Here is a 20,346-nt window from a genome sequence, read left to right on the forward strand (position 1 = left end):
GTGTTACACCTGGGCTGGCTTGTCCATCTCTTTAGTCGGAAGGTGTTACACCTGTGCTGGCTTGTCCATCTCTTTAGTCGGAAGGTGTTACACCTACATCTCAAAAGCGCAATGCATATAGGAGCAAGTCTCACGTGACAGAGATGAAACTATTCATTAGAAATGTAGAAAGAGGGTAGATCTAAGGTTGCTAATATGACTAGGGTAGTAATGCCTTTGGCTACTGGACAACGAAAAAAACGTTGATTTGAAAACCAATAGAACATTAGATAAATGCTGGTTTCAATGGCATATGAGGAAGTGTTTATATGTACTGAACAAAAATATAAACGCAACATGTAAAGTGTTAGGCTCATGTTTCATGAGCTGAATTAAAAGTTCCCCGAAATTTTCCATACGCACAAAAAGTTTATTTCGATCAAATTTTGTGCACAAATTTGTTTACATCCCTGTTACTGAGCATTTCTCCTTTGCCAAGATCAACCATCCACCTGACAGGTGTGGCATATCAAGAAGCTGATTAAACTGCATGATTATTACACAGATGCACCTTGTGCTGGGGGCAATAAAAGGCCACTCTCTAAAATGTGCAAAGATGTCTCAACTTTTCAGGGAGGTTGCCTTTGGTATGCTGACTGCAGGAATGTCCCTCAGAGCTGTTGCCAGATAATTTAATGTTAAAACCTGTTATGGCTGCAGGGGGCGTATTGGAAAAACTGGAAAATATGTGCCAATTTTCAAACGGCCTCTTAATCAATTTTTGCTCTTACAATATGCATATTAATATTAATATTGGATAGAAAACAATCTCTAGTTTCTAAAACCGTTCTAATTTTTTCTCTGAGTGGTACAGAAGTCATTTGGCAGCACTTTCCCTGACCAAGAAGTAGAATGTCAGAAATCTATGCTCGCTTCAACGTTATGCCTATACATGGTCATTATACGTAAGACCCTACGTATACTCCGTACGCCTTGCTCTGGGTGTCAAGAGGGTATGAGAGAAAGATAAGTTAGTGAAAATACTTTTCAGACGGTTGAAGTAAAGCTATTCTTGAACCGTTGACGATCCACTTCCGGAAAGTTGAAGCGCGGCGGTCTTGGGAGTGACCATTGTGTCTTGTTTTGCTGCGCTTTTGGACGGGAACACACTCTCGCTGGGTTTATTTGATCAAATGAGACCATAGGCATGATGCGTATGTTTTTCAAGTACGGTTTAATCAGATTAGGATTTTTTTCGAGGAAAGTTTGCCGTGTTTACGGTCTTATGATTTTTTAACGTGTGCACAAAGGATGCACGCCGAGTGAGCGAGTAGGCGCTGCAATCTAAGTGAGAAGAGGAGTACCATCCGGGCGGACATCAAACTATCGCGACCATCGACGGAAGAGCACACTGTAGCGAATGCAACAGTCTGATAGAAAGATCAGCCAAATAGACCCCACAAGTGATAACGGATTCATATAGCGTCGGTGGCGGATGCGATGGGTAACGTCGAGGGGCAGGGCCCAAGTGTGGTGGCGCAGTGGCTAGAGCCAACGGAAGTCGCTTCAGGTGGGGTGGTTCGCTTGAAGAGGAGTACATGATGAACCTATAATATCGGATATAATAGTCCTGGCTAATCGCGTACAGATAAGACAGGGTCTGGGTCAGATTTCTGCGAAAGTATGTAATAGGTGGGGCCTAGAAGGTGTTACTGGAGAGTAGAGCTATGAGTTGTGACGTTGGTGATTGTAGGTGTTATGGCTGCTGCGGGCAAGATGTTCTGATGGTATATGAAGTACGTAGGATGTATATCCGATCAAAAGCGACATTTTCAAAAAACAAGGCGGAGAGGCATAGGAAGTAAAGTTACACAGACTGCTCCATCGGTGATGAAGTCTGGTCGTGTGAGGTTGCGAGATAGATCGTTATTTGGTCGACGGATAGTTGGAAGCAAGGACGGAGGTAAAAAACTGATGGAGTTAGAAAAGTGCTCTCTTTTGCTGACGTGGTTAGCTAATAGATTTACATATTTTGTCTTCCCTGTAAAACATTTTAAAAATCGGACATGTTGGCTTGATTCACAAGATGTCTACCTTTCATATGCTGTATTGGACTTGTTAATGTGTGAAAGTTAAATATTTTAACAAACTAGATTTTGAATTTCGCGCCATGCACTTGAAATGGCAGTTGTCATAGGTGTACCTGTGTGGGGATTGCAGCCCAAACAGGTTAATTTCTCTATAGGCCGGCTCCACTGTCGTTTTAGAGAATTTGGCAGTACGTCCAACCGGGCCTCACAACCGCAGACCACGTGTAACCACGACAGCCCAGGACCTCCGGCTTCTTCACCTGCGGGATCGTGTGAGACCAGCCACCCGGATAGTTGATGAAACTGAGGAGTATTTCTGTCTGTATTAAAGCCCTATTTTGGGGAAAAACTCATTCCGATTGGCTAGGCCTGGCTCCCAAGAGGGTGGGCCTTTGCCCTCCCAGGCCCACCCGGTGCGTCCCTGCCCAGTCATATGAAATCCATAGATTAGTGCCTAATGAATTTATTTCAATTGACTGATTTCCTTATATAAACTGGAACTCAGTAAAATCTTTTAAATTGTCGCATGTTGCTTTTATATTTTCTGTTCAGTATAATTCCCGCAATTTCTATGGTCGGATTTTGGCTTTTTGAAACAAGGTAAGACATGCCTAAAATGTTTCAAACAATTGCGTTTATGGTTAAATAGTTTCAAAATGCTGACTACCTCCACTCAAATTGCAAGGTGGGGGATGTTGCGGTGCGCAACAGGTACTGGCTTTTCTCTCCTATCAGAACGAACTGTGCCTTGAGTAGGCCTATGTCCATATTAAAATGTTAATTATCCTACATTTATATTAGTCAATCATTAGTCAATCATAACTGGCATTTAGCCTATATACACTACATGACCAAAAGTATGTGGACACTGCTCGTCGAACATCTCATTCCAAAATTCACTCTTCTGGTAAGGCTTGAACATTGCTGTGGGGACTTGCTTCCATTTAGCCACATGCATTAATGAGGTCAGGCCCTGATGTTTGGGCGATTAGGCCTGGCTCGCAGTCGGCGTTCAAATTCATCCTAAAGGTGTTCGATGGGATTGAGGTCAGGGCTCTGTGCAGGCCAGTCAAATTCTTCCACACTGATCTTAACAAACCATTTCTGTATGGACCTCGCTTTGTCTCCGGGGTATTGTCATGCTGAAACAGGAAAGGGCCTTCCCCAAACTGTTGTCACAAAGTTGGAAGCACAGAATCGTCTAGAATGTCGTTGTAGCGTTAAGATTCACTGGAACTAAGGGGCCTGAACCATGAAAAACAGCCCCAGACCATTATTCCTCCCCCACCAAACTTTACAGTTGGCACTATGCATTCAGGCAGGTAGTGTTCTCCTGGCATCCTCCAAACCCAGATTCGTCCGTCAGACTGCCAGATGGTGAAGCGTGATTCATCACTCCAGAGAACGGGCTTCCACTGCTCTAGAGTCCAATGGTGGCGAGCTTTTCACCAATCCAGCCGATGCTTGACATTGCTATGGAAACCCATTTCATGAAGCTCCCGACGAACAGTTATTGTGCTGACGTTGCTTCTAGAGGCAGTTTAGATCTTGGTAGTGAGTGTTGCAACTGAGGACAGACGTTTTTTACGCTCTACGCCCTTCAGCACTCGGCGGTCCCGTTCTGTGAACTTGTGTGCCCTACCACTTCGCGGCTGAGCAGTTGTTGCTCCTAGATGTTTCACAATAACAGCGCTTACAGTTGACCGGGGCATCTCTAGCAGGGCAGACATTTGACGAACTGACTTGTTGGAAAGGGGGCATCCTATGACGGTGCCACTTTGAATGTCACTGAGCTCTTCAGTAAGGCCGTTCTACTGCCACTGTTTGTCTATGGAGATTGCTTGGCTGTGTGCTCGATTTTATACAACTGTCAGCAATGGGTGTGGCTGAAATGGCCGAATCCATGAATTTGAACTGGTGTCCACATACTTTTGTATATATACTTTATATTTTATAAGTATATTTTCTGGTGCCTCCCTCATGTCAGTATCGGTGTGGACATGAGACTGTAGCCAATATGTATATAACCTACACTTTGACTTGTAGGCTAATTATTTGCATATACATTTGTCTTATCAAAATATCTGGAGTTTTTCGGTTTTGAATCATTTTAATTGGCAATTGTTGTTAATGGCTCGGTGCCCTCGACGATGGCCTTGATTCCCTAGTAGATTGGGCACCTCTTGAAGGGCAAAAGGCCCCTAACATCACATACTTCCAGGCCTGAAGCCGTCAATGCACAACAATTAATGCAATTGCGGGAAAAACACTTTTCGAATGAATAATGATTAATAATACTTTGTTATTATAATTCATTATTATAAAAAATCAGGCCTTTTCAAAGTTTATTCATCACGTGCACAGGATATAGCAGGTTTAATACAGTACAGTGAAAGTCTTACCTTGAACGCTCTTTCCCAACAATGCAGTGATGATGATGATGATGATGATGATAATATAGATAATATTAATAATACAAATAATAATAATATAGATGATAATAATATAGATAATAATAATATAGATGATAATAATATAGATAATAATAATATAGATAATAATAATATTAATAATGCAAATCATAATATAGATGATAATCATAATATAGATGATAATCATAATATAGATAATCATAATAATATAGATACTAATAATATAATATAGATAATCATAATAATATAGATACTAATCATATAATATAGATAATATAAATAATAATATAAATAATTTTGTTAGTAATATTAATAATAATATAGATAATAATATAATATTACTAATACTAATATAGATACTAACAATACTAATATAGATACTAACAATCTAAATAATATAGATAATAATATTAATAATAATATAGATAATAATAATATTGATGATAATAATAATATATATCATAATATAGATAGTAATATAGATAATAATATTAATACTACTATAGATAGTAATATAGATAATAATAATATAATATGAATAATATAGATACTAATAGTAATATAGCTGATAATAATGATAATATAAATAATATAGATATAGATAATAATCATAATAAAATAGATAATGATAATATTGATGATAATAATAATATAGATAATATAAATAACAATATAGATGATGATGATGATGATGATGATGATGATAGTACAAATCAGGACGTTTCATGTTTCAAAGTTTATTCACCACGTGCACAGGGTTAGGGCACAGGATACAGCAGGTGTAAAACAGTAAAACGAAAGTCAGAGCACTTTCCCAACAATGCAGTGATGATGAAGAGAATAGAAAATAGAAAATATAATTAAAAAACACATGAACAAAGATGTGAGTTCAAGAAACACAGGAATGCAAGTACAGTACCAGTTAAAGGTTTGGACACTTACTCAGTTTTTTTTTTACATTTCTACTATTTTCTACATTGTGGAATAATAGTGAAGACATCAAAACTATGAAATAACACATATGTAATCATATAGTAACCAAAAAAGTGTTTAAGAAATATTCATCAAAGTAGCCACCTTTTGCCTTGATGACATATTTGCACACTCTTGGCATTCTCTCAACCAGCTTCACCTGGAATGCTTTTCCAACAGTCTTGAAAGAGTTCTCACATATGCTGAGCACTTGTTGGCTGCTTTTCCTTCACTCTGCGGTCAGTGTCACCAGCCAAGCACCATTTTTATTTTTTTTTATTTTATTTCACCTTTATTTAACCAGGTAGGCAAATTGAGAACACGTTCTCATTTACAATTGCGACCTGGCCAAGATAAAGCAAAGCAGTTCGATACATACAACAACACATAGTTACACATGGAGTAAAACAAACATACAGTCAATAATACAGTGAAAAATAAGTCTATATACAATGTGAGCAAGTGAGGTGAGATAAGGGAGGTGAAGGCAAACAAAATATATATAAAAATAAATAAAAATATAAAAAGGCCATGGTGGCGAAGTAAATACAATATAGCAGGTAAAAAAAACACTGGAATGGTTGGTTTGCAGTGGAAGAAAGTGCAAAGTAGAGATAGAGATAATGGGGTGCAAAGGAGCAAAAATAAATAAATGAATACAGTAGGTAAAGAGGTAGTTGTTTGGGCTAAATTATAGATGGGCTATGTACAGGTGCAGTAATCTATGAGCTGCTCTGACAGCTGGTGCTTAAAGCTAGTGAGGGAGATAAGTGTTTCCAGATTCAGAGATTTTTGTAGTTTGTTCCAGTCATTGGCAGCAGAGAACTGGAAGGGAGCGGCCAAAGGAGGAATTGGGTTTTGGGGGTGACCAGAGAGATATATACCTGCTGGAGCGCGTGCTACAGGTAGGTGCTGCTATGGTGACCAGCGAGCTGAGATAAGGGGGGGACTTTACCGAGCAAGGTCTTGTAGATGACCTGGAGCCAGTGGGTTGGCGACGAGTATGAAGCGAGGGCCAGCCAACGAGAGTGTACAGGTTGCAGTGGTGGGTAGTGTAAGGGGCTTTGGTGACAAAACGGATGGCACTGTGGTAGACTGCATCCAATTTATTGGAGTAGGGTATGGGAGGCTATTTTGTAAATGACATCACCGAAGTCGAGGATTGGTAGGATGGTCAGTTTTACAAGGATATGTTTGTGCAGCATGAGTGAAGGATGCTTTGTTGCGGAATAGGAAGCTAATTCTAGATTTAACTTTGGATTGGAGATGTTTGATGTGAGTCTGGAAGGAGAGTTTACAGTCTAACCAGACACCTAGGTATTTGTAGTTGGTCCACATATTCTAAGTCAAAGCCGTCTAGAGTAGTGAGTTGGACAGGCGGGCAGGTGCAGGCAGCGTCGGTTGAAGAGCATGCATTTAGTTTTACTTGTATTTAAGAGGCAATTGGAGGCCACGGAAGGAGAGTTGTATGGCAATTGAAGCTCGCCTGGAGGGTGTAACACAGGTGTCCAAAGAAGGGCCAGAAGTATACAGAATGGTGTCGTCTGCGTAGAGGTGGATCAGAGACTCACCAGCAGCAAGAGCGACATCATTGATGTATACAGAGAAGAGAGTCGGTCCAAGAATTGAACCCTGTGGCACCCCCATAGAGACTGCCAGAGGCCCGGACAACAGACCCTCCGATTTGACACACTGAACTCTATCAGAGAAGTAGTTGGTGAACCAGGCGAGGCAATCATTAGAGAAACCAAGGCTGTCGAGTCTGCCGATAAGAATACGGTGATTGACAGAGTCAGCTGCACAGCTGCACAGTATTGTTTCCTATCGATGGCGGTTACGATATCGTTTATGACCTTGAGCGTGGCTGAGGTGCACCCATGACCAGCTCTGAAACCAGATTGCATAGCGGAGAAGGTATGGTGGGATTCGAAATGGTCGGTAATCTGTTTGTTRACTTGGCTTTCGAAGACCTTAGAAAGGCAGGGTAGGATAGATATGGGTCTGTAGCTGTTTGGGTCAAGAGTGTTCCCCCCTTTGAAGAGGGGGATAACGGCAGCTGCTTTCCAATCTTTGGGAATCTCAGACGACACGAAAGAGAGGTTGAACAGGCTAGTAATAGGGGTGGCAACAATTTCAGCAGATAGTCACACCACCTCTTCCATGCTTCACAGTGGGAACCACACATGCAGAGATCATCCGTTCACCGACTCTGCATCTCACAAAGACACAGCCGTTGGAACCAAAAATCTCAAATTTGGACACATCAGACTAAAAGACCGGTTTACACCGGTCTAATGTCCATTGCTCGTGTTTCTTGGCCCAACCAAGTCTCTTCTTCTTATTGGTGTCCTTTAGTAGTGGTTTCTTTGCAGCAATTCGACCATGAAGGCCTGATTCACACAGTTTCCTCTGAACAGTTGATGTTGAGTTGTCTGTTACTTGAACTCTGTGAAGCATTTATTTGGGCTGCAATTTCTGAGGCTGGTAACTCTAATGAACTTATCCTCTGCAGCAGAGGTAACTGTCTCTTCCTTTCCTGTGGCGGTTCTCATGAGAGCCAGTTTCATTGTTGCGCTTGATGTTGTTTTGCGACTACTTGAAGGAACTTTCAAAGTTCTTGACATTTTCCGGATTGACTGACCTTCATGTCTTAAAGTAATGATGGATTGTCGTTTCACTTTGCTTATTTGAGCTGTTCTTGCCATAATATGGACTTGGTCTTTTCCTAAATAGGGCTATCTTCTGTATACCACCCCTACCTTGTCACAACACAACTGATTGGCTCAAACGCATTAAGAAGGAAATAAATTCTACACATTAACTTTTAACAAGGCACACCTGTTCATTGAAATGCATTCCAGGTGAACACCTCATGAAGCTGGTTGAGAGAATGCCAAGAGTGTGCAAAGCTGTCATCAAGGCAAAGGGTGGCTATTTGAAGAATCTCAAATATAAAATATATTTAGATTTGTTGAACACTTTTTTTTGGTTACTACATGATTCCATATGTGTTAATTCATAGTTTTGATTGCTTCAATATTATGCTACAATGTAGAAGAAGAAAAATATTAATAAAAACCCTGGAATGAGTAGGTATTTCCAAACTTTTGACTGGTACTGTATATACAGGTCAGTGTCAGTACCTTATTCAATGTGCAGGGGTACTGGAGTGGTTGTATATAACAGGTCAGTGTCAAAAATCGAATCAAATCAAACTTGATTTGTCACATACACCGAATACAACCGGTGTAGACCTTACCGTGAAATGCTTACTTACAAGCCCTTAACCAACAATGCAGTTCAAGAAAGAGATATGAAAATATTTACCAAATTAACAAAAGTAAAAAAAATTATAAAAAGTAACACAGTAAAATAACAATAACGAGGCTATGTACAGGGGGTACCGGTACTGAGTCAATGTGCAGGGGTACAAGGTAATATGTATATGAAGTACGGGGGGAAGTGATAATAAACAGCGAATAGCAGTAGCCTAAAAAGGGGGGGCCAATGCAAATAGTCCAGGTAGCCATTTGATTAGCTGTTCAGCAGTCTTATGGCTTGGGGGTAGAAGTTGTTTTGGACCTAGACTTGGCGCTCCGGGCGCTGCTGAGCAGTAGCAGAGATAACAGTCTATGACTAGGGTGGCTGGAGTCTTTGGCAATTTTTAGGGCCTTCCTCTGACACCGCCTGGTATAAGATGTCCTGGATGGCACGAATATTGGCCCCAGTGATGTACTGGGCCGTACGCACTACCCTCTGTAGTGCCTTGCGGTCGGAGGCCAAACAGTTGCCATACCAGGCAGTGATCCTCCCAGTCAGGATGCTCTCGATGGTGCAGCTGTAGAACATTTTGAGGATCTGAGGACCCATGCCAAATCTTTTCAGTCTCCTGAGGGGGAATAGGCTTTGTCGTGCCCTCTTCACGATTGTCTTGGTATGTTTAAACCATGATAGTTTGTTGGTGATGTGGACCCCAAGGAGCTTGAAGCTCTCAACCTGCTCCACTACAGCCCCGTCGATGAGAATGGGGTCGTGCTCGGTCCTCCTTTTCCTGTAGTCCACAATCATCTCCTTTGTCTTGATCACGTTGAGGGAGAGGTTGTTATTCTGGCACCACTTGGCCAAGTCTCTGACCTCCTGCTTATAAGCTGTCTCGTCATTGTCAGTGATCAGACCTACCACTGTTGTGTCGTCTGCAAACTCAACGATGGTGTTGGATTTGTGCCTGGCCATGCAGTCGTGGGTGAACAGGGAGTACAGGAGGGGACTGAGCACGCACCCTTGAGGGGCTCCAGTGTTGAGGATCAGCGTGGCGGGTGTGTTGTTTCCTACCCTCACCACCTGGGGGGGGGCGGCCCATCAGGAAGTCCAGGATCCAGTTGCAGAGGGAGGTGTTTAATCCCAGGGTCCTTAACTTAGTGATGAGCTTTGCGGGCACATATGGTGTTGAACGCTGAGCTATACTCAATGAACAGCATTCTCATGTAGGTGTTCCTTTTGTCCAGGTGGGAAAGGGCAGTGTGGAGTGCAATAGAGATTGCATCATCTGTGGATCTGTTTGAGCGGTATGAAATTTGGAGTGGGTTAAGGGTTTCTAGGATAATGGTGTTAATGTGAGCCATGACCAGCCTTTTAAAACACTTCATGGCTATGGACGTGAGTGCTACGGGTCTGTAGTCATCTAGTCAGGTTACCTTAGTGATCTTGTTCACAGGGACTATGGTGGTCTGCTTGAAACATGTTGGTATTACAGACTCAATAAGGGACATGTTGAAAATGTCAGTGAAGATACCTGCCAGTTGGTCAGCACAAGTCTGGAGCTGGTAATCCGTCTGGCCCCGCGGCCTTGTGAATGTTGACCTGTTTAAAGATCTTACTCACGTCGGCTACGGAGAGCGTGATCACACAGTCGTCCAGAACAGCTGATGCTCTCATGCATGCCTCAGTGTTGCTTGCCTCGAAGCGAGCATAGAAATGATTTAGCTCGTCTGGTAGGCTTGTGTCACTGGGCAGCTCGCGGCTGTGTTTCCCTTTTGTAGTCTTTAATAGTTTGCAGGCCCTGCCAGATCTGACGCGCGTCGGAGCCGATGCAGTACGATTTAATCTTAGTTCTGTATTGGCGCTTTGCCTGTTTGATGGTTTTTCGGAGTGCATAGCGGGATTTCTTAAAAGCGTCTGGGTTAGAGTCCTGCTCCTTGAAGGCAGCAGCTCTGCCCTTTAGCTCAGTGCGGATGTTGCCTGTAATCCATGGTTTCTGGTTGGGGTATGTACGTACAGTCACTTTGGGGATGACGTCATCGATGCACTTATTGATGAAGCCAGTGACTGATGTGGTGTACTTCCGGAAGAATCCCGGAACATATTCCAGTCTGTGCTATCAAAACAGTCCTGTAGCTTATGACCAGGGGATAGAAGCTGTGTAGGAGTCTGGTTGTGAAAGCCTTGATGTACCGGTACCCCCTGCCGGACGGGATCATGGAGAACAGTCCATGTCTCGGGTGTCCAGTAGGCGAAATGCAGATGGGCAACCCAATGCTTCAGCCCATGTATTTATAGCCACTATGCTGCATCAGTTGGACTATAGGTGATTTAATAAAAGTATTTAACCTTTATTTAACTAGACTATAGGTGATAATATAAACCATGCATAGAGTTCTCACTTGGTGGAGTACAGCTACTATGCTGCATCAGTTGGACTATAGGTGATTTAATAAAAGTATTTAACCTTTATTTAACTAGACTATAGGTGATAATATAAACCATGCATAGAGTTCTCACTTGGTGGAGGTCAGCTACGACTGGAATGTACTTTTCCGCAGCAGGTTAGGAGAATTTGGTCTTTATTTTATACTTTTTTTATCCCTGTTTTTCCAGGTAAGTTGACTGAACACATTCTCATTTACAGCGACGACCTGGGGAATAGTTACAGGGGGGAGGAGGGGGAGGAATGAGCCAATTGGAAGGTTAGGAAAAAGGTTAGCTCAAATTATACATTTTAGCTTTTACATTTGTATCGTTATCATTTAGATATAATTTAGCTTAACCACGACAGTGATATTGAGATACGAAGATGTTATTATAGTTATTATAGATGTTATTATAGTTGAAATAATCCTATGAAAATCATAACTGGCACGCAGATCGCTAGAAATGATAAGATACAGTGGCTGATGGAAGAGCTTGCTGACCCATGGTGTATGTAGCCTATTACTAGTAACTTAACGAGCGTGAAGGACGATGGATGGTCCAGGTTTTATTTTCTGCTTATCTTCATCTCTGGCTCCATGTCTTAATTATTTAATCACACAGTGCTTAAAGTATCAGACCAGCTCAGTGCATATAGTTGATTTGATTCACACAGTGCTTAAAGCATCAGACCAGCTCAGTGCATATAGTTGATTTGATTCACAACACGTTGCTTAAAGCAATCCAGACCAGCTCAGATGCATTATAGTTGATTTAATCAACACAGGGTGTGTCTATATATGGCAAAATACACGTTTCAAAATGATGACCAATCGATTGGTCGAACGAACAAACGACTCTCGGTCGAGCCAGAGTTTGAGGGTGGGGTCAGCCCACCGACACAGACACAACAGACACAGACAACAGACACAGACACACCAACAGACACAGACACACACACACACAGACACACACACGAGACACACACACCAGACACACACACACACACACACACACACACACAGACAGAGGACTAACTGCTGGTTATGTTTCAGTATGCGTGTCTCCCGGCTCGTAAGATGCTGTCTGGCAGCCGTGTGTGTCGCAGCAACGCAGACTGCCTCACACACACACATCTTGACACAGACCCTGACACACACTCACCCAGTGTCTGTGTCACACCTTCACTGGAGAACCAGACCAGGTTGATCCGCCTTACTCATCCACCCAATACACAGATGCTGTTTGTGGGGTACCCTCCTCACCTCCAATATGCAGGTCAGTGTGTGTTAAAGCCCCTCCTGTCTGACCAACTAACCCTAACACAGACACTGTCCTCTGTCTCTGTCTGTCTGTCCTGTTATTGTCCCTGCTGTCTTCCTGTCTGACCAACTAACCATAACACTGTCCTCTGTCTGTCTTTCTGGTAATGTCCCTCCTGTCTGACTAACTAACCCTGTTGTCTGTCAGTCTGTGAGGTAATGTCCCTCCTGTCTTCCTGTCTGACCAACTAACCCTGTTGTCTGTCAGTCTGTGTGGTAATGTCCCTCCTGTCTGACCAACTAACCCTAAAACTGTCCTCAGTCTGATTGTCTGTCTGGTAATGATCTTCCTGTCTGACCAACTAACCATAAGTCTGTCTTTCTGTCTGTCTGTCTGTCTGTCTGTGTTAATGCCTGTCCTGTCCTCCTCAGTCAGTCTGACCAACTTTGCTCCTCGCTTCGGCTTCCTGAACCTGGACCTCCCTGTTGTCATGGAGACCTTCTGCAAGTATCCTTTTGTACATTGACTCCATATTATGGCTGTGTTGGAAATGAACAAAGTTGAAGCAGCTAGGAAACTACAGCTAACTCGCTAACAAGTTAGCATCCCAGAGCAGATCTACTTTGGGGATGTAAGATGTGAGATAATTAACTTGTTCTCTGTAATATCGTATATTTTATTTTTGATAAAATAAATAAAAGTTAATCAGGGGAACCCAATTGAGACCAGGGTCTAATTTTCAATGGTGTTCTCTGAATAATGGTATAGCTTTGGATTCGTGACATTACGTACTTTCTCGACTCATACCCTGACTTTGAGAAGGGATTGCGTGCCGATTAGCTTAGCAACCACCTGACGCAGCATGACAACTTGAACGCGATTGGTTGACAGTCTGCTGGGTTGGGCGTTATACGTTCCATCATTCATTGGGCTTCCTATCTCCTCCTTTCTTTAACATCTCTGCCCCAAGCAGCTAGTGGCTCTGGATAAGAGCGTCTGCTAAATTACTCAAATGTAAATCATAATTTCCTCAATCAAAGTTTGTACCGACAGATGTAGCTTATCATTATAGAATATGCATAAAATGCGGTAAAATGTGGGCATAGTCAGACATTGCAATTGGAGGATGCATTTTATGCATATTCTATAATGATAAGCTACATCTGTCGGTACAAACTTTGATTGAGGAAATTATGATTTACATTTGAGTAATTTAGCAGACGCTCTTATCCAGAGCCACTTACAGTAGTGAGTTTATACTTTTTTCACACTGGTCCTCCGTGGGAATTGAACCCACAACCGTGGCTTTGCAAGTGCCATGCTCTACCAACAGAGCCACACAGAACATTTAAACGTAATTTAAAAATAAATAGCACTACAAAACTGAACGTCACCAACAATATTTTATGTTGCTAGCTAGCTAGTTAGCTGTGGTTTGCTAGCTAGTTAGCTGTGGTTAGTTAGTTAGCTATTGTCTCAAGAAATGTTATAAATGTAATACCCTCAAACACCAAGGTAGGTATTCCTCATTTCAAAATAGGCCATCACTGTCATAAATTATCATTCTTCACGAGTGAAATGTCCAAACTGCATTTGCATGCAAATCATCTGATCTCAATCCGTTTCCTGGAAGTAGGCATTTAGTGCTTCTTGAATGACACTTTCATGAGCCAATTAGAACAGATGGTGTTAATCTGTCTAGGACTGGGGTTCCGCTAGGGGAACCCCTCGCTAACAGCCAATGAAATTGCAGGGCGCCAAATTCAATCAACAGAAATCTCATAATTCAAATTTCTCAAACATACAAGTATTAGACACCATTTTAAAGATACAATTCTCGTCAATCCAACCAGAGTGTCCGATTTCAAAAAAAGCTTTTCGGCGAAAGCAGAACATATCATTATGTTAGGTCAGCAACTAGTCACAGAAAGCATACAGCGATTTTCCAACCAAAGAGAGGAGTCACAAAAAGCAGAAATAGAGAAAATGAATCACTGACCTTTGATATTCTTCATCAGATGACACTCCCGGAACAACATGTTACACAATACATGTATGTTTTGTTCGATCAAGTTCATATTTATATCAATAAACCTCAGTTTACATTTGGCTTTGCCTCCAAAACATCCCGTGAATTTGTACAGAGCCACATCAATTTACAGAAATACTCATAATATACATTGATAAAAGATACAAGTGTTATTCACAGATTTAAAGATATACTTCTCCTTAATGCAACCGCTGTGTCAGATTTTTTTTTTACTTTACGGACTAAGCAAACCATGCAATAATCTGAGTACGGCACTCAGAGACCAACACAACCCAAAAATATATCCGCAATGTTGGAGTCAACATAAGTCAGAAATAGCATTATAAATATTCACTTACCTTTGATCTTCATCAGAATGCACTCCCAGGAATCCCAGTTCCACAATAAATGTTTGATTTGTTCCATAAAGTCCATAATTTATGTCCAAATAACTCCTTTTGGTTCGCGCAGTACACAATTTAAACTCATGACGCGCGGGCAGGTCCAGGCAAAAGTTCAGATGAAAAGTCATATTACATTTCGTAGAAACATGTCAAACGAAATATAGAATCAATCTTTAGGATGTTTTTAACATAAATCTTCAATAATGTTCCAACTGGAGAATTCCTTTGTCTTCAGAAATGCAATGGAACTCAAGCTAACTCTCACATGAACGCGCATGGTCAGCTCATGGCTCTCTGGGAGAGACCTTACTCAATCCCCTCTCATTCACCCCCACTTCACATTAGAAGCATCAAACAAGGTTCTAAAGACTGTTGCCATCTAGTGGAAGCCTTAGGAAGTGCAAAATGACCCCATAGACACTGTGTATTCGATAGGACAGGAGTTGAAAAACGACAAACCTCAGATTTCCCACTTCCTGGTTGGATTTTTCTCAGGTTTTTGCCTGCCATATGAGTTTTGTTATACTCACAGACATCATTCAAACCGTTTTAGAAACTTCAGAGTGTTTTCTATCAAAATCCACTAATAATATGCATATATTAGCAACTGGGACTGAGTAGCAGGCAGTTTACTCTGGGCACGCTTTTCATCCAAACATGAAAATGCTGCCCCCTAGCCATAAGAAGTAAACTATTAGCCTTCTATTTAGTTTCAATCAAAGCATATATCCTGCCTAGTGGCAGACTAGACTATATTACATATATATATATATATGTTGAGTTTTGGCGTATCAGCTCTGGATAAGAGCGTCTGCTAAATGACTTAAATTTAAATGTAATGTATTCAGCTTCAGCTAACCATCCTAAAATCTCAGTAGAAATGAGAAGGTATTGTTGGTGTAACATTGCAGGCTGTAAAATACTCATTAATCGTTATGTGATCTTGCGATACATTGATTCAGCTTTGATCTAACTTTACTAAACCAGCACAATTGTGAGTGATACTCTTCTATTTGTAGTAATAATAATAAGTGATGAGTAGGACTATTAGATGTAGGCAGCAGATCTTAATGAGGGTTATTTTAAGAGATTGGAGTGCCCTTCGTGGTGCTGAAAGGACATCCCTAGAATCGATGATGTTATAGAACCAACTTGTGGTGCTGAAGGATAGCTTTGCCATCTGGCCAGTATAGGCTTACGTGGTGACAGTAGCTATTGGTAGGGTATAGCCTAATGTAAATACAGATACGTATAGCTTAATATCATTGCACTGTCTGAGAGGAGAGCTTTAGTTGCGAGTAGGTATTTCATTGTATATCTTACAGCGTCATATTTTTACATTTTTAATTTTACCGTTATTTAACTAGGCAAGTCGGTAAAGAACAATCAATCAATCAATCAATTTTATTTTATATAGCCCTTCGTACATCAGCTAATATCTCGAAGTGCTGTACAGACACCCAGCCTAAAACCCCAAACAGCTAGTAATGCAGGTGTAGAAGCACGGTGGCTAGGAAAAACTCCCTAGAAAGGCCAAAACCTAGGAAGAAACCTAGAGAGGAACCAGGCTATGAGGGTATTGGCCTGACTGAAACATGGCTTTAAGCCTGAATGAATTTACTGTGTTAAATGAGGCCCACCTCCTGGTTACACTAGTGACCATATCCCCGTGCATCCCGCAAGGCGGAGCTGTTGCTAACATTTACGATAGCAAATTTCAATTACAAAAAAAAAAATGGCGTTTTCGTCTTTGAGCTTCTAGTCATGAAATCTATGCAGCTACTCATTCACTTTTTATAGCTATTGTTACAGGCCTCCTGGGCCATATACAGCGTTCCTCTCTGAGTTTCCTGAATTCCTATCAGACCTTGTAGTCATAGCAGATCATATTCTAATTTTTGGTGATTTTAATATTCACATGGAGAAGTCCACAGACCCACTCCAAAGTCTTTCGGAGCCATCATCGACTCAGTGGGGTTTTGTCCAACATGTCTCTGGACCTATCCACATGCCACAGTCATACTCTGACCTAGTTTGTCCCATGGAATAATGTTGTAAGATCTTAATGTTTTTCCACATAATCCTGGACTATCGACCACCATTTTATTACGTTTGCAATCGCAACAAATAATCTGCTCAGACCCCAACCAAGGAGCATCAAAAGTCGTGCTATTAAAGTTCTCAGACAACACAAAAATTCCTTGATGCCCTTCCAGACTCCTTCTGCCTACCCAAGGACGTCAGAGCGACAAAAATCAGTTAACCACCTAAACTGAGGAACTCAATTTAACCTTGCGCAATACCCTAGATGCAGTTGCACCCTAAAAACGAAAAAACATTTGTCATAAGAAACAAGCTCCCTGGTATCACAGAAAATACCCGAGCTTTGAAGCAAGCTTCCAGGAAATTGGACGGAAATGGCGCCACAACCAACTGGAAGTCTTGCCGACTGATTGGAAAGACAGTACCGTGCAGTACCGAAGAGCCCTCACTGCTGCGTCGATCATCCTACTTTTCAACTTAATCGAGGAAAATAAGAACAATCCAAATTTATTTTTGATACTGTTGCGAAACTAACTAAAAAGCAGCATTCCCACAGAGAGGATTGGCTTCACTTCAGCAGTAATAAATTCATGAACTTCTTTGAGGAAAGATCATAGACCATTAGAAAGCAATTACGGACTCCTCTTTGAATCTGCGTATTCCTCCAGGGCTTACGCTGTCCTGGATCTGCACAGCTCTGCGAGGCCTGGGATCGGGAGCCCATTAAGTGTTTTAGTACTATATCTCTTGACACAATGATGAAAATAATCATGGCCTCTAAACCTTCAAGCTGCATACATGGATCCTATTCCTACTAAATCTGCTGAAGGAGCTGCTTCCCTGTGTTTGGCCCTCCTATGTTGAACATAATAAACAGCTCTCTATCCACCGGATGTGTACCAAACTCACTAAAGTGGCAGTGATAAAAGCCTCTCTTGAAAAAGCAAACCTTGACCGGAAAATAATAAAAACTATCGGCCTATATCGAATCTTCCATCCTCTCAAAAAATTTTAGAAAAAGTGTTGCGCAGCAACTCACTGCCTTTCTGAAGACAAACAATGTATATGAAATGCTTCAGTCTGGTTTAGACCCCATCATAGCACTGAGACTGCACTTGTGAAGGTGGTAAATGACCTTTTAATGGCGTCAGACCGAGGATCTGCATCTGCCTCAGTGCGCTACATAGAACCTTAGTGCTGCCTTTGACACCATCGATCACACCATTCTTTTGGGAGAGACTGGAAACCCAAATTGGTCTACACGGACAAGTTTCTGGCCTGGTTTAGATCTTAACCTGTCGAAAGATATCCGTTGTCTCTGTGAATGGTCTGTCCTCTGACAAATAACTGTACATTTCGGTGTTCCTCAAGGTTCCGTTTTAGGACCACTATTGTTTTCACTCTATATTTTACCCTCTTGGGGATGTTATTTCGAAAACATAATGTTAAACTTTCACTGCTATGCGGATGACACACAGCTGTACATTTCAATGAAACATGGCGAAGCCCCAAATTGCCCTCGCTAGAAGCCTGTGTTTCAGACATGAGGAAGTGGATGGCTGCAAACTTTCTACTTTTAAACCTCGGACAAAAAGAGATGCTTGTCTAGGTCCCAAGAACAAAGAGATCTTCTGTTAAATCTGACATTCATCTTGATGGTTGTAAAGTCGTCTCAAATAAAACTGTGAAGGACCTCGGCGTTACTCTTGACCCTGTCTCTCTTTTTGACGAACATATTAAGACTGTTTCAAGGACAAGCTTTTTTCCATCTACGTAACATTGCAAAACTCAGAAATTTTCTGTCCAAATGATGCAGAAAAATTAACCATGCATTTGTTATTCTAGGTTAGACTACTGCAATGCTCTACTTTCCGGCTACCCGGATAAAGCACTAAATAACTTCAGTTAGTGCTAAATACGGCTGCTAGAATCCTGACTAGAACCAAGAAATTTGATCATATTACTCCAGTGCTAGCTTCCCTACACTGGCTTCCTGTTAAGGCAAGGGCTGAATTTCAAGGTTTTTAACTGTTAACCATAAAGCGTTACATGGGCTTGCTCCTACCTATCTTTCCGAGTTGGTCTGCCGTACATACCAATACGTACGCTACGGTCACAAGACGCAGGCCTCCTATTGTCCCTAGAATTTCTAGCAAACAGCGGGAGGCAGGGCTTTCTCCTTATAGATCTCCATTTTTATGGAACAGTCTGCCTACCCATGTGAGAAGACGCAGACTCGGTCCTCACCTTTAAGTCTTACTGAAGACTTATCTCTTCAGTAGGTCATATGATTGAGTGTAGTCTGGCCCAGGAGTGTGAAGGTGAACGGAAAGGCTCTGGAGCAACGAACCGCCCTTGCTGTCTCTGCCAGGCCGGTTCCCTCTCTCCACTGGGATTCTCTGCGCTCTAACCCTGTTACAGGGGCTGATCACTGGCTTGCTGGTGCTTTTCATGCCGTCCCTAGGAGGGGTGCGTCACTTGAGTGGGTTGAGTTACTGACGTGACTTCTGTCTGGGTTGGCGCCCCCCGTTGGTTTGTGCTGTGGTGGAGACCTTTGTGGGCTATACTCGGCCTTGTCTCAGGATTGTAGTTGGTGGTTGAGGATTTCCCTCTAGTGGTGCGGGGGCTGTGCTTTGGCAAAGTGGTGGGGTTATATCTTCCTGTTTGGCCCTGCCGGGGGTTTCTTCGGATGGGGCACAGTGTCTCCTGACCGCTCCTGTCTCAGCCTCCAGTATTTATGCTGCAGTAGTTTATGTGTCGGGGGGCTAGGGTCAGTTGGTTACCTGGAGTACTTCTCCTGTCTTATCAGTGTCCTGTGTGAATTTTAAGTATGCTCTCTCTAATTCTCTCGTTTCTCTGAGAAACCTGAGCCCTAGGACCATACGTCAGGACTACCGGGCATGATGACACCTTGCTGTCCCCAGTCCGCCTGGCCTTGCTGCTATTCCAGTTTCAACTGTTCTGCCTGCGGTTACGGAACCCCTACTGTCCCAGACCTGCTGTTTTCAACTCTTAATGATCGGCTATGAAAAGCCAACTGAGATTTATTCCTGATTATTATTTGACCATGCTTGTCATTTATGAACATTTTGAAAATCTTGGCTCTCTCTAATTTTCTCTTCTCTCTTTTCTTTCTCTCGGAGGACCTGGGCCCTAGGACCATGCGTCGGGACTACCGGCCGTGGTGACTCCTTGCTGTCCCCAGTCCGCCTGGCCTTGCTGCTATTCCAGTTTCAGCTGTTCTGCCTGCGGTTATGGAACCGCCACCTGTCCAGACCTGTTGTTTCAACTCTGATGATCGGCTATGAAAAGCCAACTGAATTTACTCAGTGTGACTGTCACTGATTATTATTTGACCCTGCTGGTCATCTATGAACGTTTTTGAACATCTTGGCCATGTTCTGTTATAATCTCCACCCGGCACAGCCAGAGAGGACTGGCCACCCTCA

At 42.2% G+C, this 20,346-nt stretch overlaps 1 protein-coding gene across 1 annotated transcript in view; it reads left to right on the forward strand.

The window, feature by feature from the left end:
* The window catches only part of mbtps2 (membrane-bound transcription factor peptidase, site 2), a 34,026-nt gene that overhangs the window by 6,887 nt on the left and 6,793 nt on the right, over positions 1-20,346 (forward strand). The window contains exons 5-6 of the mRNA XM_024142563.2: positions 12,214-12,436; positions 12,853-12,928. Of these exons, the coding sequence (XP_023998331.2) occupies positions 12,214-12,436; positions 12,853-12,928 (299 nt within the window). The remainder of the gene's footprint in view (positions 1-12,213; positions 12,437-12,852; positions 12,929-20,346) is intronic.

The sequence above is a fragment of the Salvelinus sp. IW2-2015 genome, unplaced genomic scaffold, assembly GCF_002910315.2.
Source record: "Salvelinus sp. IW2-2015 unplaced genomic scaffold, ASM291031v2 Un_scaffold3250, whole genome shotgun sequence".
NCBI classification, from domain to species: Eukaryota; Metazoa; Chordata; class Actinopteri; order Salmoniformes; family Salmonidae; genus Salvelinus; species Salvelinus sp. IW2-2015.